Source organism: Oncorhynchus clarkii, chromosome 18 (genome assembly GCF_045791955.1).
Source record: "Oncorhynchus clarkii lewisi isolate Uvic-CL-2024 chromosome 18, UVic_Ocla_1.0, whole genome shotgun sequence".
NCBI classification, from domain to species: domain Eukaryota; kingdom Metazoa; phylum Chordata; class Actinopteri; order Salmoniformes; family Salmonidae; genus Oncorhynchus; species Oncorhynchus clarkii.
This window is the reverse complement of record NC_092164.1, coordinates 55853742-55881164: the sequence shown is the minus strand read 5'-3', so window position 1 is coordinate 55881164 and position 27423 is coordinate 55853742. Positions and strand designations below refer to the sequence as shown.

The following is a 27423-nucleotide window of genomic DNA, read 5'->3' as shown; positions in this document are numbered from 1 at the left end:
TGTTCTTGGTTACATAACCCTCTCTGTACCATGGTACTATGTACAGTGTTCTTTTTTACATAACCCTCTCTGTACCATGGTACTATGTACAGTGTTCTTGGTTACATAACCCTCTCTGTACCATGGTGCTATGTACAGTGTTCTTGGTTACATATGTACAGTGTTCTTGGTTACATAACCTTCTCTGTACCATGGTGCTACATAGTCAACCCCCTGCTACAATTGACAGGACAGGGAATCTCTTTACTAATGCAGCCTATTTATTATCCGTATATATCCAACCGCCCTCCACACACACAAACACACACAGAGAGAGGGAGACAGACATACACCCAATTCACCTTACTGCATACTGATTTCCTCCATAAATCATACTTACCCCTTACTCTTCATATACAAGCACTTTCAGTAAAGCTGGTGTACTGGACTGGATGTTTGCTACCAGGTTGTCTCCCCTTGGGCTTCTCATGTACCATGCTGATACATTCTGAGTCTTGAAATCTTTCAGTATATACAGTGCCTTGCGAAAGTATTCGGCCCCCTTGAACTTTGCGACCTTTTGTCACATTTCAGGCTTCAAACATAAAGATATAAAACTGTATTTTTTTGTTAAGAATCAACAACAAGTGGGACACAATCATGAAGTGGAACGACATTTATTGGATATTTCAAACTTTTTTAACAAATTAAAAACTGAAAAATTGGGCGTGCGAAATTATTCAGCCCCTTTACTTTCAGTGCAGCAAACTCTCTCCAGAAGTTCAGTGAGGATCTCTGAATGATCCAATGTTGACCTAAATGACTAATGATGATAAATACAATCCACCTGTGTGTAATCAAGTCTCCGTATAAATGCACCTGCACTGTGATAGTCTCAGAGGTCCGTTAAAAGCGCAGAGAGCATCATGAAGAACAAGGAACACACCAGGCAGGTCCGAGATACTGTTGTGAAGAAGTTTAAAGCCGGATTTGGATACAAAAAGATTTCCCAAGCTTTAACATCCCAAGGAGCACTGTGCAAGCGATAATATTGAAATGGAAGGAGTATCAGACCACTGCAAATCTACCAAGACCTGGCCGTCCCTCTAAACTTTCAGCTCATACAAGGAGAAGACTGATCAGAGATGCAGCCAAGAGGCCCATGATCACTCTGGATGAACTGCAGAGATCTACAGCTGAGGTGGGAGACTCTGTCCATAGGACAACAATCAGTCGTATATTGCACAAATCTGGCCTTTATGGAAGAGTGGCAAGAAGAAAGCCATTTCTTAAAGATACCAATAAAAAGTGTTGTTTAAAGTTTGCCACAAGCCACCTGGGAGACACATCAAACATGTGGAAGAAGGTGCTCTGGTCAGATGAAACCAAAATTGAACTTTTTGGCAACAATGCAAAACGTTGTGTTTGGCGTAAAAGCAACACAGCTGAACACACCATCCCCACTGTCAAACATGGTGGTTGCAGCATCTTGGTTTGGGCCTGCTTTTCTTCAGCAGGGACAGGGAAGATGGTTAAAATTGATGGGAAGATGGATGGAGCCAAATACAGGACCATTCTGGAAGAAAACCTGATGGAGTCTGCAAAAGACCTGAGACTGGGACGGAGATTTGTATTCCAACAAGACAATGATCCAAAACATAAAGCAAAATCTACAATGGAATGGTTCAAAAATAAACATATCCAGGTGTTAGAATGGCCAAGTCAAAGTCCAGACCTGAATCCAATCGAGAATCTGTGGAAAGAACTGAAAACTGCTGTTCAAAAATGCTCTCCATCCAACCTCACTGAGCTCGAGCTGTTTTGCAAGGAGGAATGGGAAAAATTTTCAGTCTCTCGATGTGCAAAACTGATAGAGACATACCCCAAGCGACTTACAGCTGTAATCGCAGCAAAAGGTGGCGCTACAAAGTATTAACTTAAGGGGGCTGAATAATTTTGCATGCCCAATTTTTCCGTTTTTGATTTGTTAAAAAAGTTTGAAATATCCAATAAATGTCGTTCCACTTCATGATTGTGTCCCACTTGTTGTTGATTCTTCACAAAAAAATACAGTTTTATATCTTTATGTTTGAAGCCTGAAATGTGGCAAAAGGTCGCAAAGTTCAAGGGGGCCGAATACTTTCGCAAGGCACTGTATGTCCTCATTTAAGTTGAATTAATCTATTTTACACTAACTACCCCTCTCTCTCTCTCTCTGCCCCTCTCTCTGCCCCTCTCTCTCTCTGCCCCTCTCTCTCTCTCTCTCTTGCCCCTCTCTCTCTTGCCCCTCTCTCTCTCGCCCCTCTCTCTCTTGCCCCTCTCTCTCTTGTCCCTCTCTCTCTCTCTCGCCCCTCTTTCTCTCTCTCTCTTTCTCTCTCAGACACAGATCCTCGTGTTCTGGAGAAACAGGAGCAACAACAGCCCACTTACCTGGCCCTGAGCTACATCAACAGGTAACATACATACCACAGGAGGTTGGTGGCACCTTATTGGGGAGGACAGGCTCGTGGTAATGGCTGGAGCTGAATTAGTGGAACGGTACCAAACACATAGTTTCCATGTGTTTGATGCCATTACATTCGCACCGTTCCAGCCATTTATTATGAGCCGCCCTCCACTCAGCAGCCTCCACTGATACACAAGTAAATGCCACGCACACACATTCACTCTATAGAGGGCAGCTCTACTGATAGAGCATTGACACAAAGATTAGCATACAGGACAGTTCCTACCTTCACTTTTACCACATCCTTGGTTTTCTTCAGGCTTTTAAACACCAATATGGTTTGGAGAAACATGCTTCTGTCAAAGCAGAACATCGGATACAACTTCTTCTGCCAAGGCAGCAACTACTTTTCATGGGGTCCAGCCACATTAAGACAGTTATATCCAATTTCAAATATTACAGTTGACATCTGAAGTTTACATACACCTTGGCCAAATACATTTAAACTCAGTTTTTCACAATTCCTGACATTTAATCCTAGTAAAAATTCCCTGTCTTAGGTCAGTTAAAATAAAGTGGTGATACTAAGAATGTGAAATGTCAGAATAATAGTAGAGAGAATTATTTATTTCAGCTTTTATTTCTTTCAGCACATTCCCAGTGGGTCAGAAGTTTACATACACTCAATTAGTATTTGGTAGCGTTTCCTTAAATTGTTCAACTTGGGTCAAACGTTTCGGGTAGCCTTCCACAAGCTTCCCACAATAAGTTGGGAGAATTTTGGCCCATTCTTCCTGACAGAGCTGATGTAACTGAGTCAGGTTTGTAGGCCTCCTTGCTCGCACACACTTTTTCAGTTCTGCCCACAAATTGTCTATATGTTTGAGGTCAGGGCTTTGTGATGGCCACTCCAATACCTTGACTTTGTTGTCCTTAAGCCATTTTGCCACAACTTTGGAAGTATGCTTGGGGTCATTGTCCATTTGGAAGACCCATTTGTTACCAAGCTTTAACTTCCTGACTGATGTCTTGAGATGTTGCTTCAATATATCCACATAATTTTCCTACCTCATGATGTCATCTATTTTCTGAAGTGCACCAGTCCCTCCGGCAGCAAAGCACCACCACAACATGATGCTGCCACCCCCGTGCTTCACGGTTGGGATGGTGATCTTTGGCTTGCGAGCATCCCCCTTTTTCCTCCAAACATAATGATGGTCATTATGGCCAAACAGTTATATTTTTGTTTCATCAGACCAGAGGACATTTCTCCAAAAAGTACGATCTTTGTCCCCATGTGCAGTTGCAAACCGTAGTCTGGGTTTTTTATGGTGGTTTTGGAGCAGTGGCTTCTTCGCCTTCCAGGTTATGTCGATATAGGACTCGTTTTACTGTGGCTATAGATACTTTTGTACCCGTTTCCTCCAGCATCTTCACAAGGTCCTTTGCTGCTGTTCTGTGATTGATTTGCACTTTTCGCACCAAAGTACGTTCATCTCTAGGAGACAGAGATGTCTCCTTCCTGAGCGGTATGACGGCTGTGTGGTCCCATGATGTTTATAGTTGCGTACTATTGCTTGTACAGATGAACGTGGTACCTTCAGGCATTTGGAAGTTGCTCCCGAGGATGATCCAGACTTGTAGAGGTCTACAATTTTTTTCTGAGGTCTTGGCTGATTTCTATTGATTTTCCCATGATGTCAAGCAAAGAGGCACTGAAGGTAGGCCTTGAAATACATCCACAGGTACACCTCCAATTGACTCAAATTATGTCAATTAGCCTATCAGAAGCTTCTAAAGCCATGACATAATTTTCTGGAATTTTCCAAGCTGTTTAAAGGCACAGTCAACTTCGTGTATGTAAACTTCTGACCCACTGGAATTGTGATACAGTGAATTATAAGTGAAATAATCTGTCTGTAAACAATTGTTGGAAAAATGACTTGTCATGCACAAAGTAGATGTCCTAACTGACTTGCCAAAACTATAGCTTGTTAACAAGATATTTGTGGACTGGTTAAAAAACGAGTTTTAATGACTTCAACGTAAGTGTATGTAAACTTCTGACTAGTGAAGACATCACAACTATGAAATAACACATGTGGAATCAGTTAAGAACAAATTCTTAATTGAACTGCAATATGGAAGACTATCAAATGCTTCTCAAATATGCCCTCTGGTGGTCAAACTAGCAATAACTTGCATTAACAGGAAAAAATGGCTGACAAATAGATAACGTGCCACAGAATGCTGCAGCAGCCCACAATGGATGCCGCAACTTTTAAAGGAGGAATAACTGTACATATGTTAACTTGGGCAATTTTTAGCACTTTTCTGGGGTGCTTGATTTCTTTAATTGCTTTACTGGGAAGCTTAGCAGAGGTAGACATGCTCACGTTATTTATGTTCGTGCAGGGTGAGCTGCACATACAGTGAGGGGGGAAAAGTATTTCATCCCCTGCGGATTTTGTTTGTTTGCCTACTGACAAAGAAATGATCAGTCTATAATTTTAATGGTAGATTTATTTGAACAGTGAGAGACAGAATAACAACAAAAAAATCCAGAAAAACGCATGCCAAAAATGTTATAAATTGATTTGCATTTTAATGAGGGAAATAAGTCATTTGACTTTTATACAGGTAACGAGCTGAGATTAGGAGCACACTCTTAAAGAGAGTGCTCATAATCACAGTTTGTTACCTGTATAAAAGACACCTGTCCACTTAAGCAATCAATCAGATTCCAAACTCTCCACCATGGCCAAAACCAAAGAGCTCTCCAAGGATGTCAGGGACAAGATTGTAGACCTACACAAGGCTGGAATGGGCTACAAGACCATCACCAAGCAGCTTGGTGAGAAGGTGACAACAGTTGGTGCGATTATTCGCAAATGGAAGAAACACAAAATAACTGTCAATCTCCTTCGCCCTGGGGCTCCATGCAAGATCTCAACTCGTGGAGTTGCAATGATCATGAGAACGGTGAGGAATCAGCCCAGAACTACACGGGAGGATCTTGTCAATGATCTCAAGGCAGCTGGGACCAGAGTCACCAAGAAAACAATTTGTAACACACTACGCCGTGAAGGACTGAAATCCTGCAGCGCCTGCAAGGTCCCCCTTCTCAAGAAAGCACATATACATGCCCGTCTGAAGTTTGCCAATGAACATCTGTATGATTCAGAGGATAACTGGGTGAAAGTGTTGTGGTCAGATGAGACCAAAATGGAGCTCTTTTGCATCAACTCAACTCGTCGTGATTGGAGGAGGAGGAATGCTGCCTATGACCCCAAGAACACCATCCCCACCGTCAAACATGGAGGTGGAAACATTATGCTTTGGTGGTGTTTTTCTGCTAAGGGGACAGGACAACTGCACCGCATCAAAGGGACGATGGACAGGGCCATGTACCGTCAAATCTTGGGTAAGAACCACCTTCCCTCAGCCAGGGCATTGAAAATGGGTCGTGGATGGGTATTCCAGAATGACAATGACCCAAAACACACGGCCAAGGCAACAAAGGAGTGGCTCAAGGAGAAGCACATTAAGGTCCTGGAGTGGCCAAGCCAGTCTCCAGACCTTAATCCCATAGAAAATCTGTGGAGGGAGCTGAAGGTTCGAGTTGCCAAACGTCAGCCTCGAAACCTTAATGACTTTGAGAAGATCTGCAAAGAGGAGTGGGACAAAATCCCTCCTGAGATGTGTGCAAACCTGGTGGCCAACTACAAGAAACGCCTTGCTAACAAGGGTTTTGCCACCAACTTATTTCCCTCATTAAAATGCAAATCAATTTATAACATTTTTGACATGCATTTTTCTGGATTTTTTGTTGTTGCTATTCTGTCTATCACTGTTCAAATAAACCTACCATTAAAATTATAGACGGATAATTTCTTTGTCAGTTGGCAAACGTACACAATCAGCAGGGGATCAAATACTTTTTTCACTGTAGTAGACTTCCTACTAGGGCGAGGGAGGGAGGGAGGGAGAAACTACTTTATTATCATTAAGTCATGTTTATTTGTAGGTGTGTGTAACATGTAATGTGTGTCCAGGTTCATGACAGATGCGGCGCGTCGGGAGCAGGAGACCTTGAAGAAGCGGGCCACGCCCAAACTTTCCCTGTCAATCACAGGGGGTGTGTCTCGAAACAGCGTGGCCACGCCTCCACGCCACAGCAACGGCAACCTGACTCCTCCCGTGACTCCACCCATCACACCCTCCTCCTCCTTCCGTAGCAGCACACCCACAGGTAAGAGAAAGTGGACACTTATGATTAGCGCCTGGATGATACCAGTATTGTGATAATTGGATGTAACCTTTTAAAAATAATATTTTTTTTAACCGCCCTAATGTTGGAAACAAACATCATTTTGTTGTCATTCAGAGTCACATGTATTTATTTTCCAAGTATGGCACACAATATTTTACATACAGACAGTTTTTAAAGGACCAAAGAATTGGGTCTGCTTCGGGTTTTCATTTTTGCCATGGAAAAAATATTGTAACACTGGTATCGTCTTGGCCCTACTGAAGATGTATGGCCCCTTGTGGTCCTGTGTGACGCACTGGGTAAAACATGGTGATCGCAACTCCAGGATTGTGAGTTTGTTTATCGCTGCGTTCACCCATCAGGAAATGTATGCACCCACTACTGTAAGTCTCTTTGGATAAAAGTGTCTTCTAAATGGCTTCGCCTCTAGTGTTCTAGACTGAGGCTCAATGGAACATTCCTATTGGGAGTGTTCTAGACTGAGGCTCAATGGAACATTCCTATTGGGAGTGTTCTAGACTGAGGCTCAATGGAACATTCCTATTAGGAGTGTTCTAGACTGAGGCTCAATGGAACATTCCTATTAGGAGTGTTCTAGACTGAGGCTCAATGGAACATTCCTATTGGGAGTGTTCTAGACTGAGGCTCAATGGAACATTCCTATTGGGAGTGTTCTAGACTGAGGCTCAATGGAACATTCCTATTGGGAGTGTTCTAGACTGAGGCTCAATGGAACATTCCTATTGGGAGTGTTCTAGACTGAGGGTCAATGGAACATCCCTATTGGGAGTCGCACTTCCTATTGGGAATCGCACTGTGTGTGTGTGTGTGTGTGTGTCAGAGCCCAAAAGCAGATGTGCAATTCCTGCCCAAATGTTTCCAATCGCAGCATTAGGTCTGCGCTTACACAATCACGCACCCACACACACCCTTGTTGAAATCCTTTTAACATGTGCCAGGGTGCCATCCACTTCCTCCTGCTGAGGTGAAGTGTTTCCTGTGTAATGGTGGGGGTACAGTGTGGGATGGGGTTGTAATAGTCAGTGTGAGAGTGGAAAAAGTTGTGCACTTTTTCCAGGCAAAGCAACGAGGATACCTCCCACTTAATGATCTCTTTCAGGGAGCCAACCCCCTCCCCCTGGGTTCCCCTGACTCACACACACATACACCAAACCCTCCCCTGTGCTAGTTCCATCAAATTCCCCTCTCCCTCTCTGCCCCTCTCCTTGAGACAATAGACAGATGTAACTGTCTGTGTTTCCCCTATAGTTATGTTCTCTGCGTCTCCTTACTCTCTGTGTGTGTTCCCCCTCCAGGCAGTGAGTATGACGATGAGGAGGTGGACTATGAGGAGTCAGACAGTGATGAGTCCTGGACCACGGAGAGTGCCATCAGCTCGGAGTCTATCCTCAGCTCCATGTGTATGAATGGAGGGGAGGAGAAACCCTTCGCCTGCCCTGTGCCTGGCTGCAAGAAGAGATACAAGGTGCAGTACACACTCAGCCCCAGCTCACTTCACTGTATGTGGTACCTAGCTCTATTATTCTGCTATACTCTAGTCATCTATATATCAGTTCAGTATAGCCTATGATCTGAGTACTGGAGGTTTTCACTTCAATACAGGATCTTCCTCTAGCAATGTCAATGTTTGCAATGTTGTTGCTGGATGTTGCTTTTCAGGATCCTCACTGGGAAAATGTAAAGGGAAATTATTATTTGTATTCCTTTTTTAATTTATTAGATGGGATAGTAAGGATGGGAGGAGGGGGTGTGTTAGAACAGCAGTCATTTGAATTTAAACCCACACTTGCACATGTATTCTGGAGGCAGAGTCTTAAACCGCTAGCCCAGCCCAGGGTCCCCCTGTTGCCCTCCTGATAATGTCTCTCCCCGTCATTCAGAATGTGAACGGTATTAAATACCATGCCAAGAACGGCCACCGGACACAGATCCGTGTGCGGAAGCCCTTCAAGTGCCGCTGTGGGAAGAGCTACAAGACGTCCCAGGGCCTGAGACACCACACCATCAACTTCCACCCGCCTGTCTCCGCCGACATCATCCGCAAGATGCAGGGCTAGAGACGATCATCGTGACAACCCCTGGTCACACCCCACCATGTATACCCCCCAAACATTACCCTATTCCTCACCAGCACTACCCACCCAACCACCCCAAAACTTTTCAATTGTCAATATCCACCTCACCACTCCCAACCACCCAAAACATATCCCTATCCCTTCTGACCCAACATAGGGGTGACAACCCAAACCCCTATCCCTTCTGGCCCAACATAGGGGTGACAACCCAAACCCCTATCCCTTCTGGCCCAACATAGGGGTGACAACCCAAACCCCTATCCCTTCTGGCCCAACATAGGGGTGACAACCCAAACCCCTATCCCTTCTGGCCCAATCTTAGGGGTGACAACCCAAACCCCTATCCCTTCTGGCCCAATCTTAGGGGTGACAACCCCTATCCCTTCTGGCCCAATCTTAGGGGTGACAACCCAAACCCCTATCCCTTCTGGCCCAATCTTAGGGCTGACAACCCCTATCCCCGCTGGCCTAATCTTAGGGGTGACAACCCTTATCCCCTCTGGCCTAATCTTAGGGGTGACAACCCCTATCCCATCTGGCCCAATCTTAGGGGTGACAACCCAAACCCCTATCTTAGGGGTGACAACCCAGACCCCTATCTTAGGGGTGACAACCCAGACCCCTATCTTAGGGGTGACAACCCAAACCCCTATCTTAGGGGTGACAACCCAGACCCCTATCTTAGGGGTGACAACCCTTATCCCCTCTGGCCTAATCTTAGGGATGACAACCCCTATCCCGTCTGGCCCAATCTTAGGGGTGACAACCCAGACCCCTATCCCTTCTTGCCACACACTAAAGGATCTAGTGCATGCTTTAAGTTGTTTAGACTTTGTCTTGTATTATGTTGTATGGTTTTGACATGCTATCTCTATAGGCTTAGTTTTGTTGTTGTACATTTGCACATTCTTATGCTATCACAACAATTGTCCTTACTTTTTGTATTGACATACGGTGCTAACTGTAAAAAAAAAAGAGTAATGTGAGAGAAGGATGAGGGCAAGAGGAGTGGGTGGATGGAGTTGTTTTACAGTCTATATATAGATATATAAACAATAGATGTGTGTGTATATACAAATATATATAAGTATTCATAACCATATACAAAATAGTTGCTTTATTTTATACTTTATTTTTCAATATATTTTCCAGATATTTTATCGATAAGTGTGTTTCATTCCTCAACCCCCTGAGACAATCTGTTCTGTGGTGTCATAGTTCAAAGTTGAAACAGCTAGGTGACCTCAGGTCTAGATATTCCCAGCAGCAAAAAACAAACTGACTAGGGCTTGAATTCTAACTTCAGATCTGTGTACAAAACAAAAATGGTTTCTCCTATTGCTATTTAATGCACGATTTGCGCTGAAGTTACATGCAGATTTCATGTTATCATTTGGCCCAAATAGAGAAACAGAGAAAGTATTGAATCCCTTCATTCCCACAGTTCTAGAACAGTTATAGGACTGATCCCCAATGATTCCGGAATGTATTGTCCATCCTGTATTCTAGAAGGTTATTCCAGACTAGTGTGAGCAGACCAGTTGAGGCATCATACTCTATTCCATTTGTCAAGTATTGTTTCTGGTTACTTTTCCATGATCATTGCCAACAGCTCTCTACTGCCAAACATTGACATTACCATGTGCCTGAGGGGGAGAGAGACTGTCATAAGGTTTCATCTTAGAGACGCGCAAAAGTGTCAAGGGAATACTGTCTCATTGCGCCTCAAGTGTGACTGTGTGTGCATGCTTTTGTCTTAAAGTATGTGTGTGTGTCGAGAGATTACACCTACAACCTTTGATTGCCTTGCGTTGTAGACCACAGCATTCCAGTAGTCAGTGTGAGTTGCTTCTTAGGAGAGTCTTTCTGCAGTATGTGAGCTTCTAGTGTTATTCTTCTTTCTGTTAGTCCTCTATAGTGTTACAATTTATGGCTGAGGCTCAAATGTGAGTGCCAGGTCACTGGGCGAGTCTCAAATTGCACCCTATTCCTATGGGCCCTGGTCAAAAGTAGTGCCATACCAAGGCCTTGCCCATTGCTCCTGTAGAGCAGGAGAGTGGTGGACGTGATCCAGTTGGGATATCATGCTTTCAGAGTACAGCGGAGTGGTGGAATGTCAGTGGTGCCATTTTGTCAAAACATTTCTAACCTGTCATTCAGTTGTGTGACGGTCCCCCACCACACTTTACATGGGTGTGGCAAAGTGCCGTTAAGGTCAGGGCCCGTATTCACAAAGCATTTCAGAGTAGGAATGCTGATCTTCCTTTTAAAATCGTAGGGGGGGGGGGACCTGATCCTAGAACAGTACTCCTAATCTGAGATGCGTTGAACACAGGCCCAGGATACAAGACAGAAAGAAAATGTCAGTGAAAGAGGAAGGTAGCATCGTTGGGGTAGTGTTTTTGTGTGGCGTACAGAACTCGTTCCGGACTCTGTGCCGGGTTTTCCGTACTTGGAAGCCTTGGCTCCGTAGCAGCTTTCTGGCAAGGGATCGGAGACGCAGGTCGCCATGGTTACACTTTAACAGGGCGACTAACAGTATTAGTGGGGATGGGAGGATTACATTAGTCGTGTGTGTATGAGGGGGACTATTTCGATATACTGTGTACAGTGAATGTATTGTAATGTGTCTTAAGTGCTTTTAAATTATATTTTCATATGTTTCCTATTTGTGCAGAGGTTATGAGTAGGGAGACCTGTGTACTATGTCAAACTGTCTTTATATACAAGAAGCTGCTTCATAAATGTAAAACGCCATTACATAAAAAAAACTCTGGAGCCCAGAACTGTCTGTGGTTGATTGGTGTGTGTTGTGACCCCCAAAGACAAAATGACAATTGTATCCATTTGACAGGTGTACTTTATTCATAAAGATATTTTTAATGCACACATACAAAGCTGCAACTTTGAAACCAAAAGTACAGCACTGTGGTCACGTGGAAAGAACAGTCAAATCTCAGACAGATGTCAAGAACTAAAGGAGACTCAATGTGGAGACGCACGCACAGCCAACAGAAACTGACCCCGACAAAGGAGGAAAAGATGAGTCTCAGGTCATAGACTTAACACAGTGAAAGAGACCATAGCCAGGTGTACAGTAGTTTTTCTATAGCAGTCATATTTCCAGTTACCTTCCCTCCTACTGAAGGAGAATGTTAGCCTATCCAGAGACCAGGAAGTAAAACAATTGGTCCATCATTCTGTCACTACTAAAACATTGAGGTAACGAGCAATTCAGCCACATTTCTCCATAATAGTCCTACTTCTCATATATATACATACATTCAGAATAATGAAGCCTTTTTAGTGCAGTCGAATTTAAACAGTAGTGCTATTTCCTGTTTTTTATTTTTTTTAAATGTGATGTCTTTTGCTGACAAGAGTCTGTCATGCTGTACATTAGTTTCCCCTAACCACAGATCTAGGATCAGATTACCCAACCTTAACCATTAGGTAAAACCCAAAACTGACCTTAGATCAATGTAGAGGCAACGTCAATCTACTCCCCATCCCTGGATGTCACCTGTTTCTAGGTGTGGCTACGGAGTGATGAATCCTATGGATACTAAACACATGCAGTGATGACACTACAACCCCGAAGCAGAAAAATGACATCATCAACATGGGACAAAACCAAAGTGATCCGAACTTCTCACGCAAAGTATTTTTTTAAATTATTTCCCTAAACAGGAACTGACAAATCCCCCTTACACACTCCTTGATGTTTTTGAAAGATAGCATTTATTTATTTATTATTTAACCTTTACTTAACTGAAAGGTAGCATGTGAGGCCAGGATTGAAGTTAATTCCATTTAAATTCAGAACATTTAAAAGAGTAATTTTCCCCAGATTATTTTTCAATTGTTGATGTGATGATTTGTAATCTCCCCTCCTAGGCAGAGTTGAAATGAAATCATTCCAAACCCCAATTTGAGCACATGTTCCTAGAATTATTCTAATTTAATCCAACCTTCCCTTTTACACACACCCCAACCTCCCCGCTACTCCATGTTGTCGAAGTTTAGCACATGGCCATCAAAGTGTGTGAGCACGTGCTTCTGGAAGAGCTGCTGATGGCAATCGAGGGGGAACTGCTCAGAGCACACGGGACACACCTTCCAGTGGCTCTCCACGTGCTGCTCAAAGCTACGCTGCTCAAAGTGGGGCGGGAAGATCACCTCGCACAACGGACAGCGCTTGTGGACTTCATTACTGAGTGGAGGGGGGGGCATAGAAAATAATAGATGAGGAGGAGAGAGAGGCAGTAGAGAGTCAGGAGAGAGGGGGAACAGTGAGGTGGCGAGACAGAGAGAGCAGAGAGAAAAGGATCAGGAGAGAGGGGAAGAGAGGTGGAGGGAGCAGAGAGGTGGAGAGAGAAAAGGATCAGGAGAGAGGGGAAGAGAGGGAGCAGAGGGGGAGCAGAGAGAGGGAGCAGAGAGAAAATGATCAGGAGAGAGGGGTGGAGGGAGCAGAGAGGTGGAGAGAGAGGGAGCAGAGAGAAAAGGATCAGGAGAGAGGGAGCAGAGAGGTGGAGAGAGAGGGAGCAGAGAGAAAATGATCAGGAGAGAGGTGGAGGGAGCAGAGAGAAAAGGATCAGGAGAGAGGGGAAGAGAGGGAGCAGAGAGGTGGAGGGAGCAGAAAGAAAAGGATCAGGAGAGAGGGGAAGAGAGGGAGCAGAGAGAAAAGGATCAGGAGAGAGGGGAAGAGAGGGAGCAGAGAGGTGGAGGGAGCAGAGAGAGGGAGCAGAGAGAAAAGGATCAGGAGAGAGGGGAAGAGAGGGAGCAGAGAGGTGGAGGGAGCAGAGAGAAAAGGATCAGGAGAGAGGGGAAGAGAGGGAGCAGAGAGAAAAGGATCAGGAGAGAGGGGAAGAGAGGGAGCAGAGAGGTGGAGGGAGCAGAGAGGGGGAGCAGAGAGGGGAAGAGAGGGAGCAGAGAGGTGGAGGGAGCAGAGAGAGGGAGCAGAGAGAAAAGGATCAGGAGAGAGGGGAAGAGAGGGAGCAGAGAGGTGGAGGGAGCAGAGAGAGGGAGCAGAGAGAAAAGGATCAGGAGAGAGGGGAAGAGAGGGTGCAGAGAGGTGGAGGGAGCAGAGAGAGGGAGCAGAGGTGGAGCAGAGAGGGAGAAGAGGTGGAGCAGAGAGAGGGAGCAGAGGGGGAGAGAGAGGGAGCAGAGAGAGTAGGGTTAGGTTTTGTGTGTGTTGGTAAAGCTGGGATAGCATTTTGTGTATTGTCTGTGTGGAGTGTGTTTGTTACCTGGGGTCAAAACAGAAGCTGCTCCTGTTGTCGTTGCGTCTGCTGCTGGACTGATGATTGCAGGCAGGCTGCTCCCCATCACCGACCTATAATATATACACACACACCATTACTGCATGCAACACACACACTCTCTCAAACCATGGCTGTCTGAACACTGATGACTCTCTTCAAAGGTTAATAGAGCGTTAATAGAGCTAGAGAGGAGAGGGTCATGATACCAGTGAAGAGCAGTGTGTGTGTGTGTGTCTGCGATGCCCTCCTAATACACCATTGGGATGTAAGTAAGAAGTAAGATGAAGTTGCCCGTAGTAACTGATCTAAGGTCAATTTAGCATTTCCTTCCCTAATGCTTGAGGACAAGATTTGGGGAGGATAAACTGATCCTAAGTCTGCGCCCAAGGGCAACTTCTACCAATTAGCCTCATCCAGCCCCCGCGGACGTCAATCTAACACTAACGAGCTCAGAGTGGGAGACGTTAATTCAACTTTTATTTAAAAGAACTCTCCTCCATCTCTGGCCACCCTGGGGTCCTTCTGTTATATACCCTTTACAGACAGACTGTACGGAACGTTGCCACTAAAATAAAGATCTGCCAATTTTTTGGATCCCAATTCATCCAGTCCCCATTTATAGCACATTCCTGCCGGGACAGACCTTTTATATCTCCTGTACACATGCCAGCAAGTTTAGGAGTAGACGTGGGCCAATGCCACTTTAATAAACCCATTGAATAGACACCATCACAAAGAATGCTTGAGATGTTTCTACAACTTGGTTGGAGTCCACCTGTGGTAAATTCAATTGATTGGACATGATTTGGAAAGACACACACCTGTCTATATAAGGTGCCACAGCTGACAGTGCATGTCAGAGCAAAGACCAAGCCATGAGGTTGAAGGAATCGGCCGTAGAGCTCCGAGACAGGATTGTGTCGAGGCACAGATCTGGGGAAGGGTACCAAAAAATGTCTGCAGCATTGAAGGCCCCTAAGAACTCTGTGGCCTCCATCATTCTTAAATGGAAGAAGTTTAGAACCACCGAGACTCTTCCTAGAGCTGACTGCCCGGTGAAATGGAGCAATTGGGGGAGAAGGGCCATGGTCAGGGAGCTAACCAAAAACCTGCTGACAGAAATCCAAGGTTCCTCTGTGGAGATGGGAGAACCTTCCAGAAGGACAAGCATCTCTGCAGCACTCCACTAATCAGGCCTTTATGGTAGTGGCCAGACAGAAGCCACTCCTCAGTAAAAGGCACATGACAGCCCGCTCGGAGTTTGCCAAAAGGCACCTAAAGGACTCTCAGACCATGAGAACAAGATTCTCTGGTCTGATGAAACCAAGATTGAACTCTTTGGCCTGAATGCCAAGCGTCACATCTGGAAGAAACCTGGCACCATCCTTACGGTGAAGCATGGTGGTGGCAGCATCATGGTGTTGGGATGTTTTTCTGCCGCAGGGACTGGGAGACGAGTCAGGATCGAGGCAAAGATCAAAGGAGCAAAGTACAGAGACATCCTTGATGAAAACCTGCTCCAGAGCGCTTTGGGACAAGTCTCTGAATGTCCTTGAGTGGCCCAGCCGGAGCCCGGACTTGTACCCGATCGAATATCTCTGGAGAGACCTGAAAATAGCTGTGCAGCGACGCTCCCCATCCAACCTGACAGAGCTTAAGAGTTTCTACAGAAAATAAATGGGAGAAACTCCCCAAATACAGGTGTGCCAAGCTTGTAGTGTCATACCCAAGAAGACTCGAGGCTGTACCAAACGTGCTTAAAGGCCAAAGTACTGATTAAAGGGTCTGAATACTTATGTAAACGTGATATTTCATTGTAGTTGATCACCCAAACCGTTTTGTTAAATATTTGTTTCGTTTTTTGTGTAGAGACATTATCCAGAATGAGATCGTGATGTTATGGGAGTGTTTTGGAGCATTTCATATTTTAGACACATATTCATAGTGCATTGTAGTTAATGGCAAGTGATGTCTCAGCAAAGTGTGACAACCAATTTTCTCTGTAACACAACAATATATATATATATATATATAATCCTGTTTGGGGGATCAACTACAAGCACAGAAAGAGTAAGGCCACATATAAAAATGGGTCAACTTCCCTTTTAATTGGTTTCTATACAGACAGATATTCAGGGAAAGAAATTCACATTGATGAGTCAAGTCACAGGTCGGGAATAAGCCTAGTCTACTAATGCCACGTTCAAAACAACTGGAGTCAAATCATGACGCCAGTGATCTTCAGGTTGAAAAGTCAAAGCTCTAGAAAGAGGCACTCGTTCTGGAGTTCGATGGCCGTTCAAATGGATTTTTCCCCAGTCGGAGCAAGTTTTTCCCCTGAGTTCTCAGTTGTTTTGAACGCACTGAAGTCAGAGATTTCAGAGTTCCCAGTTGTTTTGAACGCACTGAAGTCAGAGATTTCAGAGTTCCCAGTTGTTTTGAACGCACTGAAGTCAGAGATTTCAGAGTTCCCAGTTGTTTTGAACGCACTGAAGTCAGAGATTTCAGAGTTCCCAGTTGTTTTGAACGCACTGAAGTCAGAGATTTCAGAGTTCCCAGTTGTTTTGAACGCACTGAAGTCAGAGATTTCAGAGTTCCCAGTTGTTTTGAACGCAGCATTAGCGACTTGCGAGTGAAGAGCAAAATAATCCACTTGTTAAACTATATAACATGCTGTCAAAACGTTCTGATCAGTGTTTAATAATGAGCCAACTAGACAAGATGATCATGAGCAGCACTCACCTCAACTTAGCTAACATTACCAGAGCATAATTGTAGCCTAACCAATATCCAATCGGAGATTCAGTGAAAAGAATACACATTTTTTGTGGTTGAGACAGTGTTTCCCAAACTCGGTCCTGGGGACCCCAAGGAGTGCACGTTTAGTTTTTTGACCTAGCACTACACAGCTGATTTAAATAATGAATTCATCATCAAGATTTGATCATGTGAATCAGCTGTGTAATGCTAGGGCAAAAAACGAAACGTGGACCAAGGGAGGCCCCAGGGCCAAGTTTGGGAAGACCCTGGCTTTAAACCTGTTTAAAAAAAATAAAATAAAATAAAAACCTCTTGGTGTTAGGGGGCAGTATTTTCATTTTTGGAAAAAAAATGTTCCCGTTTTAAACGGGATATTTTGTCAGGAAAATATGCTAGAATATGCATATAATTGACAGCTTTGGATAGAAAACACTATAACGTTTCCAAAACTGTAAATATATTGTCTGTGAGTATAACAGAACTGATGTTGCAGGCGAAAGCCTGAGAAAAATCCAATCCGGAAGTGCCCCAGGTTTTGAAAGCGCTGCGTTCCAATGACTCCCTATTCAGCTGTGAATGTACCATCAACGAGCTTACGCTTTCTACGTATTCCCCAAGGCGTCTACAGCATTGTGACGTAGTTTTACGCATTTCTGTTGAAGAATAGCCATAGGCGGCCACATTGCGTAAGTGGTCACATGGTGGATCCGAGAGAGATTCTCGCGTAAAATACAGAGGTAGCCATTATTCCAATCGGTCCTAGTGAAAAACGAATTGTCCCAACGGATATATTATCGAATAGATATTAGAAAAACACCTTGAGGATGGATTCTAAACAACGTTTGCCATGTTTCTGTCGATATTATGGAGCTAATTTGGAATATTTTTCTGCGTTGTGGTGACCGCAATTTCGGGCGATTTCTCAGCCAAACGTGAAGAACAAACGGAGCTATTTCGCCTACAAAAATAATATTTTGGGAAAAAATGAACTTTGGCTGTCTACCTGGGAGTCTCGTGAGTGAAAACATCCGAAGTTCATCAAAGGTAAACGATTTCATTTGATTGTTTTTCTGATTTTTGTGACAAGGAGAGGAGAGGGAGAGAGAGGAGAGGGAGAGAGAGGAGAGGGAGAGAGAGGAGAGGGAGAGAGAGGAGAGGGAGAGAGAGGAGAGGGAGAGAGAGGAGAGGGAGAGAGAGGAGAGGGAGAGAGAGAGAGAGGAGAGGGAGAGAGAGGAGAGGGAGAGAGAGGAGAGGGAGAGGGAGAGAGAGGAGAGGGAGAGAGAGGAGAGGGAGAGAGAGGAGAGGGAGAGAGAGGAGAGGGAGAGAGAGGAGAGGGAGAGAGAGAAGAGGGAGAGAGAGGAGAGGGAGAGAGAGGAGAGGGAGAGAGAGGAGAGGGAGAGAGAGGAGAGGGAGAGAGAGAGAGAGGAGAGGGAGAGAGAGGAGAGGGAGAGAGAGGAGAGGGAGAGGGAGAGAGAGGAGAGGGAGAGAGAGGAGAGGGAGAGAGAGGAGAGGGAGAGAGAGAGAGAGGGAGAGAGAGGAGAGGGAGAGAGAGGAGAGGGAGAGAGAGGAGAGGGAGAGAGAGGAGAGGGAGAGAGAGGAGAGGGAGAGAGAGAAGAGGGAGAGAGAGGAGAGGGAGAGAGAGGAGAGGGAGAGAGAGGAGAGGGAGAGAGAGGAGAGGGAGAGAGAGGAGAGGGAGAGAGAGGAGAGGGAGAGAGAGGAGAGGGAGAGAGAGAGAGGAGAGGGAGAGAGAGGAGAGGGAGAGAGAGGAGAGGGAGAGGGAGAGAGAGGAGAGGGAGAGAGAGGAGAGGGAGAGAGAGGAGAGGGAGAGAGAGGAGAGGGAGAGAGAGGAGAGGGAGAGAGAGAAGAGGGAGAGAGAGGAGAGGGAGAGAGAGGAGAGGGAGAGAGAGGAGAGGGAGAGAGAGGAGAGGGAGAGAGAGGAGAGGGAGAGAGAGGAGAGGGAGAGAGAGGAGAGGGAGAGAGAGGAGAGAGAGAGAGAGGGAGAGGGAGAGAGAGGAGAGGGAGAGAGAGGAGAGGGAGAGAGAGGAGAGGGAGAGAGAGAGAGAGGAGAGGGAGAGAGAGGAGAGGGAGAGGGAGAGAGAGGGAGAGGGAGAGAGAGGAGAGGGAGAGAGAGAGAGAGGAGAGGGAGAGAGAGGAGAGGGAGAGAGAGGAGAGGGAGAGAGAGGAGAGAGAGAGAGAGAGGAGAGGGAGAGAGAGGAGAGGGAGAGAGAGGAGAGGGAGAGGGAGAGAGAGGAGAGGGGAGAGAGGAGAGGGAGAGAGAGGAGAGGGAGAGAGAGGAGAGGGAGAGAGAGGAGAGGGAGAGAGAGAAGAGGGAGAGAGAGGAGAGGGAGAGAGAGGAGAGGGAGAGAGAGGAGAGGGAGAGAGAGAGAGAGGAGAGGGAGAGAGAGGAGAGGGAGAGAGAGGAGAGGGAGGAGAGAGAGAGGAGAGGGAGAGAGAGGAGAGAGAGAGGAGAGGGAGAGGGAGAGAGAGGAGAGGGAGAGAGAGGAGAGGGAGAGAGAGGAGAGGGAGAGAGAGAGGGGAGAGAGGAGAGGGAGAGAGAGGAGAGGGAGAGAGAGGAGAGGGAGAGAGAGGAGAGGGAGAGGGAGAGAGAGGAGAGGGAGAGAGAGGAGAGGGAGAGAGAGGAGAGGGAGAGAGAGGAGAGGGAGAGAGAGGAGAGGGAGAGAGAGGAGAGGGAGAGAGAGGAGAGGGAGAGAGAGGAGAGGGAGAGAGAGAAGAGGGAGAGAGAGGAGAGGGAGAGAGAGGAGAGGGAGAGAGAGGAGAGGGAGAAATAGAACGTGGGATACAAGAGAACAAGCTAAAGTAAATGCTCTGACTTTACAAAACATTAAGAACACCTGTTCTTTCCATGTCAGACTGACCAGGTGTATCCAGGTGAAAGCTATGAACTCGGCTGTTAAATTCACTTCAAATCAGTGTAGATGAAGGGGAGGAGACACTCTTAAGTCTACCCCTTCCTTTTTCGAACATTCTGTTAAAAATCGCGCAACTTTTCAGCGTCCTGCTACTCATGCCAGGGATATAGTATATGCATATGATTAGTATGTGTGGATAGAAAACACTCTGAAGTTTCTAAAACTGGTTAAATCACGGCTGTGACTATAACAGATCGTGTGTTTCATTGAAAAACGCAAGAAAAACTGCTCTCTGAAAGCTAAGAATAATTTCCATAAGTCACTTTCATGGGTTGTTAAAAGGGCACAAAATGTATTATCGACCTGCATGCAATTCATACAGATTCCACACGATGTCGCCATTGTCGTCATTTTCAATGGAGTTTTTTCTTGGAAAATCCAACTAACTGGATTCCGTTTCTTCCGGTCTCCACCAGGATGTTTTGAATGTGCACATTGGCAGCCATTGATTTGCAGACGAGGAGCTATTGAATATACATCGCCCTGTAATCATTTTGATAGATTATAAACGTTTACTAATACCTAAAGTTGGATTACAAAAGTATTTCGAAGTGTTTTGTGAAAGTTTATCGTCGACTTTTTTAATTTTAAAAAATTACGCAGCGTTTAAAAACAATGTTTTTTTCTGAATGACACAGCTTCCATAGAAAGCTATTTTGGGTATATATGGACCGATTTAAACGAAAAAAATACCCAATAGTGATGTTTATGGGGCATATAGGAGTGCCAAGAAAGAAGCTCGTCAAAGGTAATGAATGTTTTATATTTTATTTCTGCGTTTTGTGTAGCGCCGGCTACGCTATATCTTTGTTTACATCGCATTCAGGCATTTTGGGGTGTTGCATGCTATCAGATAATAGCTTCTCATGCTTTCGCCGAAAAGCATTTTAAAAATCTGACTTGTTGGCTAGGTTCACAACGAGTGTAGCTTTAATTCAATACCCTGCATGTGAATTTTGATAAAGGTTTGAGTTTTAACGAGTACATTTAGCATTTAGCGTAGCGCATTTGCATTTCCAGGTGTCTACTTGAGACATCTGCGTCTCAAGTAGGAGCAAGAAGTTAAAGAAGGATTGTTAAGGATTGTGTGCCATTCAAAAATGTAAGTGCCTTTGAACGAGGTATGGTAGTAGGAGCCAGGCATACCGTTTTGTGTCAAGAACGGCAATGCTGCTGGGTTTTTCACGCTCAACAGTTTCCCACGTGTATCAAGAATGATCCACCACCAAAAAGACATCCAGCCAACTGTGGGAAGCATTGGAGTCAAGATGGCATGGGCTTTCGACAGAGTCCATGCCCTGATGAATTGAGGCTGTTCTGAGGGCAAAAGGGGGGGTGCAATTGAATATTAGGAAGGTGTTCCTAATGTTTGGTTTACTCAGTGTACGTGGAAAAAGGATTGGCAGTGGAGGACAGAAACGGACATACAAAAACAGCAATAAAAGAGGACTAGGTTACAGAACTTAGCAGAGTGTGTGTGTATGAACTCACGTTGCGTGGCTCCTCGGGGGGGTGCTCCAGTCCGTCGGGGGGGCTCATGCTTCGCGAGGAGGGCTGGATGCAGACCACCTCTCTCTCCCAGCCTGCACCAGGGGTCGGGGGGGTGGCCGGAGGGGCGCATGCACCAGGGGCCTCGGGAGGGGGGCGGGGCATCTGCTCAGGGGACAGGGCACCGTCTGCCCCGTCTGGAGAAAACACAACAGCCACACAGAAAACAGGAGGTGTCACCACTGAAAACGAGCAGGATCGATGTCTCTTTAGCTGGGAGAGAGGGAGATGTGGCTGGGGTTCAACAGACCTATGGGAGGAGGAGAATGTAACAGGTTGACAGTGAGAGAAGATACAGCGAGAAGAGAAGGGGAGATCGAGAGAGACAGTAAGACAGACAAACACAGATATTGTAGATTATAGATAGCTAGAGTGATGTAGAGATGCCTGTTGAGATGACAGCCAAAGAGACAGACAGATAGATGGGGGCAGAGGGTTTCACCTCGAGTGTTGTCGGTGGAGTAGGGGTTCCCGTACTGCAATTCTGCAGGTCTCTGGGGTACCAGGGGGGGTGGGGAGGGGTCCTGGGGGTAGGGCAGGGGGTAGCGTAGCAACACAGGCTGTTTGACCTCTGACCCTTGACCCTCAGCCTCCTGCTCCCTCTGTCGGTCCTGACACTGATGCAGCTCCTGGCACGGGGACAAGGAGACTGCCACTGAGAACAACTTCAATAATTTGAAACAAATATCAGCACCGAATAAAACCAGGAAATCCTTTTCATTCATACAGCTGGATAAACAAAACCAATGCAATGGGGCGTGGTTTCAGCTTGACATTACTCTACTTTTAAAGTCTGAAAATATTTGACAAACTTACATTTATGAGTGAAATGTCCCTTTAGGCTGGGCCACAATCTTAGATATACAGAAAATGCATGTCTGTATGTATACCTGTAGCTATGTATTTAAGTGATAATGCCACAGAAGCTGTGGTTTGGAGGATATATTGGCATGGGTGTTGTCTTGGGCCAGCAAACTGTGCCAATAGTTTGAGCTCCATTTTTATGGAATGGTCTGCCTACCCATGTGAGAGACGCAAACTCGGTCTCAACCTTTAAGTCTTTACTGAAGACTCATCTCTTCAGTGGGTCATATGATTGAGTGTAGTCTGGCCCAGGAGTGTGAAGGTGAACGGAAAGGCTCTGGAGCAACGAACCGCCCCTTGCTGTCTCTGCCTGGCCGGTTCCCCTCTTTCCACTGGGATTCTCTGCCTCTAACCCTATTACAGGGGCTGAGTCACTGGCTTACTGGTGCTCTTTCATGCCGTCCCTAGGAGGGGTGCTTCACTTGAGTGGGTTGAGTCACTGATGTGATCTTCCTGTCTGGGTTGGCGCCCCTCCTTGGGTTGTGCCATAGCAGAGATCTTTGTGGGCTATACTCGGCCTTGTCTCAGGATGGTAAGTTGGTGGTTGAAGACATCCCTCTAGTGGTGTGGGGGCTGTGCTTTGGCAAAGTGGGTGGGGTTATATCCTTCCTGTTTGGCCCTGTCCGGGGGTATCATCGGATGGGGCCAGAGTGTCTCCCGACCCCTCCTGTCTCAGCCTCCAGTATTTATGCTGCAGTAGTTTATGTGTCGGGGGGCTAGGGTCAGTTTGTTATATCTGGAGTACTTCTCCTGTCTTATCCGGTGTCCTGTGTGAATTTAAGTATGCTGTCTCTAATTCTCCCTTTCTCTCTTTCTTTCTCTCTCTCGGAGGACCTGAGCCCTAGGACCATGCCTCAGGACTACCTGACATGATGACTCCTTGCTGTCCGCAGTCCACCTGGCCGTGCTGCTGCTCCAGTTTCAACTGTTCTGCCTGTGATTATTATTATTTGACCATGCTAGTCATTTATGAACATTTGAACATCTTGGCCATGTTCTGTTATAATCTCCACCCGGCACAGCCAGAAGAGGACTGGCCACCCCCCATAGCCTGGTTCCTCTCTAGGTTTCTTCCTAGGTTTTGGCCTTTATAGGGAGTTTTTCCTAGCCAACGTGCTTCTACACCTGCATTGCTTGCTGTTTGTGGTTTTAGGCTGGGTTTCTGTACAGCACTTTAAGATATCAGCTGATGTACGAAGGGCTTTATAAATACATTTGATTTGATTTGAATATATCCTCCAAACCAAGGCTTTGAGGGCATTATCACTTTTATACAATGGTTACCATCATATTAAAATAATGATTGACATATTTTCATTAAAAACTTTATTTTGATTCATTTACTCATCCTTCCACGAGGATATAGTCCTGAGGTTGTTACCCAAGCCATCTGGTAGTTGGTTCGATTGGCATCGTTGCCATTCCAAACAAAAAATGGTTGCTATGCAGGCTTTTCCTCCTTGGTAGATAGCCGACTACACAGCCAACACAATCACTTCAAACTGAAGCTGGAAAGACAGCAAACCAGCTGCATTTGTTTTACCAGTTTGTCTATTGACATTTCTTTGCATATATCCATACAAATGTTGCGAATTCATGACTTCCACTGGCAGAGGAAAGCCGTCTGTCTCGCCCCGACACGTTCATTCTCGACGGGACAGTGGATATCACATTTCAATGTTGTAATAATGTTGCAAATGTCGGAGAGACAGACAGCAAGGTTCCTACAAATCTCAGCTGCTGTAAACCAAGTGCTAGCCAGAAGCAACGGGAGATCATGTCTAGCTGCTTTTTACAGTGGAGATCAGGTTGATGCCTGGCCGGGACGTGCAGTGACTTTCCAGATGGAACAGTCAACAGGCATTTCGCCATCATAGCCAGTGGTAGTCTGAAATGCACAATGGCTGGAACATGCTTTTAACCAATCAGCATCCAGGATTAGACCCACCCATTGTATAAATATCCATGGCCCTGGACTAAGTACCACAGGATGTCACATCTATGCCCCGTCTGAAATACCCTTTCCTATACCTAGACACCTCTCCTAGATCTGAAATACCCTTTCATATACCTAGACACCTCTCCTAGATCTGAAATACCCTTTCCTATACCTAGACACCTCTCCTAGATCTGAAATACCCTTTCCTATACCTAGACACCTCTCCTAGATCTGAAATACCCTTTCCTATACCTAGACACCTCTGCTAGATCTGAAATACCCTTTCCTATACCTAGACACCTCTCCTAGATCTGAAATACCCTTTCCTATACCTAGACACCTCTCCTAGATCTGAAATACCCTTTCCTATACCTAGACACCTCTCCTAGATCTGAAATACCCTTTCCTATACCTAGACACCTCTCCTAGATCTGAAATACCCTTTCCTATACCTAGACACCTCTCCTAGATCTGAAATACCCTTTCCTATACCTAGACACCTCTCCTAGATCTGAAATACCCTTTCCTATACCTAGACACCTCTCCTAGATCTGAAATACCCTTTCCTATACCTAGACACCTCTCCTAGATCTGAAATACCCTTTCCTATACCTAGACACCTCTCCTAGATCTGAAATACCCTTTCCTATACCTAGACACCTCTCCTAGATCTGAAATACCCTTTCCTATACCTGGACACCTCTCCTAGATCTAAAATGATCCATTGGAGCTTATGTACGATTAGGAGCAACTTCAGGGTTTTCTATCATAGAACACCAAACAGTTCTACCTGCAGTTCTATCTGAAGTCAACTGCTAGAATTATCTAGTCTTACTGTGAGAGGTGTCAAACACCAGCCCACATAGCTCTCGCATGCTTGCTGAATGTGCTCCCCCCCCCCCCCCTTCCCTTTCTTTCTCCTTCCCACCTTTTTCTTCCTCCCTCTCTTGATGACTTCATTAGTGCAGGGCTATCCGGTTTAACATTTAAACGAGGGTGACCGCGGGGTGAAACAGACACGAAGGCTGGCATTTCCACCATTTAATGGTTAGTCTACTACGGCAGTACAGTACAGGGATGGGTGTATCATTAGTTGAATCTAGAAATTGGGGCAGAGGGAGGAAGCTATGTTGGGGTATCCAGTGCTTTGGTAGGCTTATAACAGCTAAACACTTGCAGGCTTCAGCAGTAGCTCTATGAAAGCATTTTATACCATCTCAAACATATGACAGCTCATAGGTCCAGTGTCCTGATGTTTTAACAGCTGTGTAAACTGTGTATTTCCTGAGGTCTTATGCTATGACAGCTGTATGAATGTTCATAGTACCTCCTTGAGTTGGTCCTTCTCTCTGAGGGCCTGAGCCAGACTCTCCTTCAGCTCTGTCACCTCTATGGCCCTCTCTGCCATCTGTATCTACACAGAGGAAACAGACCATCAGACAAACATCAGACAAACACTGTACCCATTGGCCACAAGGAACAGAGAACTTACAGATTTATCCTTTAAGAACCCATTGTAAGTCATCATGTATATACCATCCCAGACATAACCTAGTCTAGTGCACTGGGGTAAATATAAATCAAGCAAAGTTTACATGGCTGTGTGTCTGGGCTCTTCTCAAACAACTACAAAGGCAGCTACTCTGCCTGACTCTCTCCGACTCCCCCTCTCTCCAACTGACTCTCTTCCCACTATCTCCCCGACTCTCCCCCTCCCTCCCCCCTCTTCAGCTCCTCCCGACTCTTCCTCCCCCGACTCTCCTTCCCTCCCTCTCTCCGACTTTCCTTCACTCCCTCCCTCTCTCTCCCGCCAACTCTCCCTCCCTCCCTCCCTCCGACTCTCCCCCCTCCCTCCGACTCTCCCTCCCCCGACTCTCCTTCCCTCCCTCTCTCCGACTTTCCTTCACTCCCTCCCTCTCTCTCCCGCCGACTCTCCCTCCCTCCAACTCCCCCTCCCTCCGACTCTCCCTCCCCCGACTCTCCTTCCCTCCCTCTCTCCTTCCCGCCCTCCGACTCTCCTTCACTCCCTCCCTTTCTCTCCCGCCGACTCTCCCTCCCTCCCTCCGACTCTCCCTCCAACCCTCCCTCGTCTGTCTTTTCCCCATTATCTCTTTCTACAGTATGTATCCATTTCCCTCCTCCTCCATTTCTCTTTCTCTCCCTTGTTCTTGGTGAAGGGGGCTGCAATAGTGCAATTCTCTCCATTCCTCTCCTCCTCTTTTCTGTCATCTCCTCTTAACTCCTCGTATATCCTCCCCTCTTCCCTTCGCCCTCCTCTCCTCCCCAGTGTGTGTGTGTGATGTAAACAGCTATAAAGCATGTGTATCTGTGTGTCTGGGGCTTGGGGTTATAACTGTGTGTATTTTTCTCTATCTGGAGACATTATCGAGAGAGAGACTACTATTTACTGCACAGATAAACACACACTCACTCCCAGAGATCAAGCACACACTCACTCCCAGAGATCAAGCACACACTCACTCCCAGAGATCAAGCACACACTCCCTCCCAGAGATCAAGCACACACTCCCTCCCAGAGATCAAGCACACACACAGAGCTAGAAAGGAAGGCATTTTACTGTACTTGTGCATTGAAACTGAAACACACACCCTCACTGAGCGAGAAGTACACACTTAATCGTGAGAGAAACACACATTCAGTGTAGAGGACCATGGTGATGAACGGTTAAAGAGTAACAACCAAGCTAACCTCACAGGGCTGACCTAGACACAACCTTATCAACCTGGCAAAGAGACTGGGTGTGTTTGTGTGCCAGAATGTGTGCGTCCATGTGTGTGTGTACAAATGTGGTTAAATGTGAGCATGATCGTGTGTGTGTGTGTGGATGACTCACCCTGAATCGCTCCTCCTCATTGGCCAGTCTCTGTTTGAGCGTTTCGTTGATAGCACACTGCTCCGCCCACTTCTCCTCCATCCTCGCCAGCTCCTCCTCCACCGAACGAGTCTGCTCTTTCTCTACCTCCTCCACACTCCTCCTCTCATCCACCTCTTCAGCACTCCTCCTCTCATTCTCCACCTCCACCCAACTCTCCATCTTCATGCTCATGAACTCACCTCCTACACTCCTGTCCTTCTTCCTCTCCTCTTCCACACTCCCCTCTTCTTTCCCTTCCTCTCCTCCACTCACTTCCCTCTCGTCCCCATTTCTCCCCTTCCACTCCTTCTCCCCTACTCTCATGGTTTCCATGCCTGAGAATGTATTGGTGTATGTGTGTTCCCTGTCTTTGTAACTGCGGTTAGGGACAGCAGGCCTCTCAGTGTCTCCTCTCAGCACAGCTGCAGCCAGATTGCCTGCAAACACA

The 27423-nt window shown here is 46.0% G+C and overlaps 2 protein-coding genes across 4 annotated transcripts in view; one reads left to right on the top strand and one right to left on the bottom strand.

Annotated features, from left to right (window-relative positions):
- The window catches only part of LOC139373727 (juxtaposed with another zinc finger protein 1-like), a 34103-nt gene extending 22526 nt beyond the window's left edge, over nucleotides 1-11577 (top strand). Inside the window, exons 2-6 of one of the 2 annotated variants that reach the window (XR_011627599.1) lie at nucleotides 2360-2432; nucleotides 6481-6677; nucleotides 8015-8184; nucleotides 8600-9035; nucleotides 9075-11577. Coding sequence is in view for 1 of the 2 variants with exons in the window: in XM_071114631.1 (XP_070970732.1) it covers nucleotides 2360-2432; nucleotides 6481-6677; nucleotides 8015-8184; nucleotides 8600-8776 (617 nt within the window). In the remaining variant the exon portion in view is untranslated. Of the gene's footprint in view, nucleotides 1-2359; nucleotides 2433-6480; nucleotides 6678-8014; nucleotides 8185-8599 lie in introns of both variants that reach the window. The other variant, XM_071114631.1, reaches the window with a different exon arrangement.
- Nucleotides 11578-12176: 599 nt separating this feature from the next.
- Nucleotides 12177-27423, bottom strand: part of LOC139373726 (tax1-binding protein 1 homolog A-like) — a 39744-nt gene continuing 24497 nt past the window's right edge. For both annotated transcript variants that reach the window (XM_071114629.1, XM_071114630.1), the window contains exons 12-17: nucleotides 26955-27412; nucleotides 25427-25513; nucleotides 21739-21925; nucleotides 21240-21433; nucleotides 14044-14129; nucleotides 12177-13007 (exon numbers count right to left, since the gene is read on the bottom strand). In XM_071114629.1, coding sequence (XP_070970730.1) covers nucleotides 12797-13007; nucleotides 14044-14129; nucleotides 21240-21433; nucleotides 21739-21925; nucleotides 25427-25513; nucleotides 26955-27412 — 1223 coding nt within the window. In that variant the 3' untranslated portion in view covers nucleotides 12177-12796. The remainder of the gene's footprint in view (nucleotides 13008-14043; nucleotides 14130-21239; nucleotides 21434-21738; nucleotides 21926-25426; nucleotides 25514-26954; nucleotides 27413-27423) is intronic.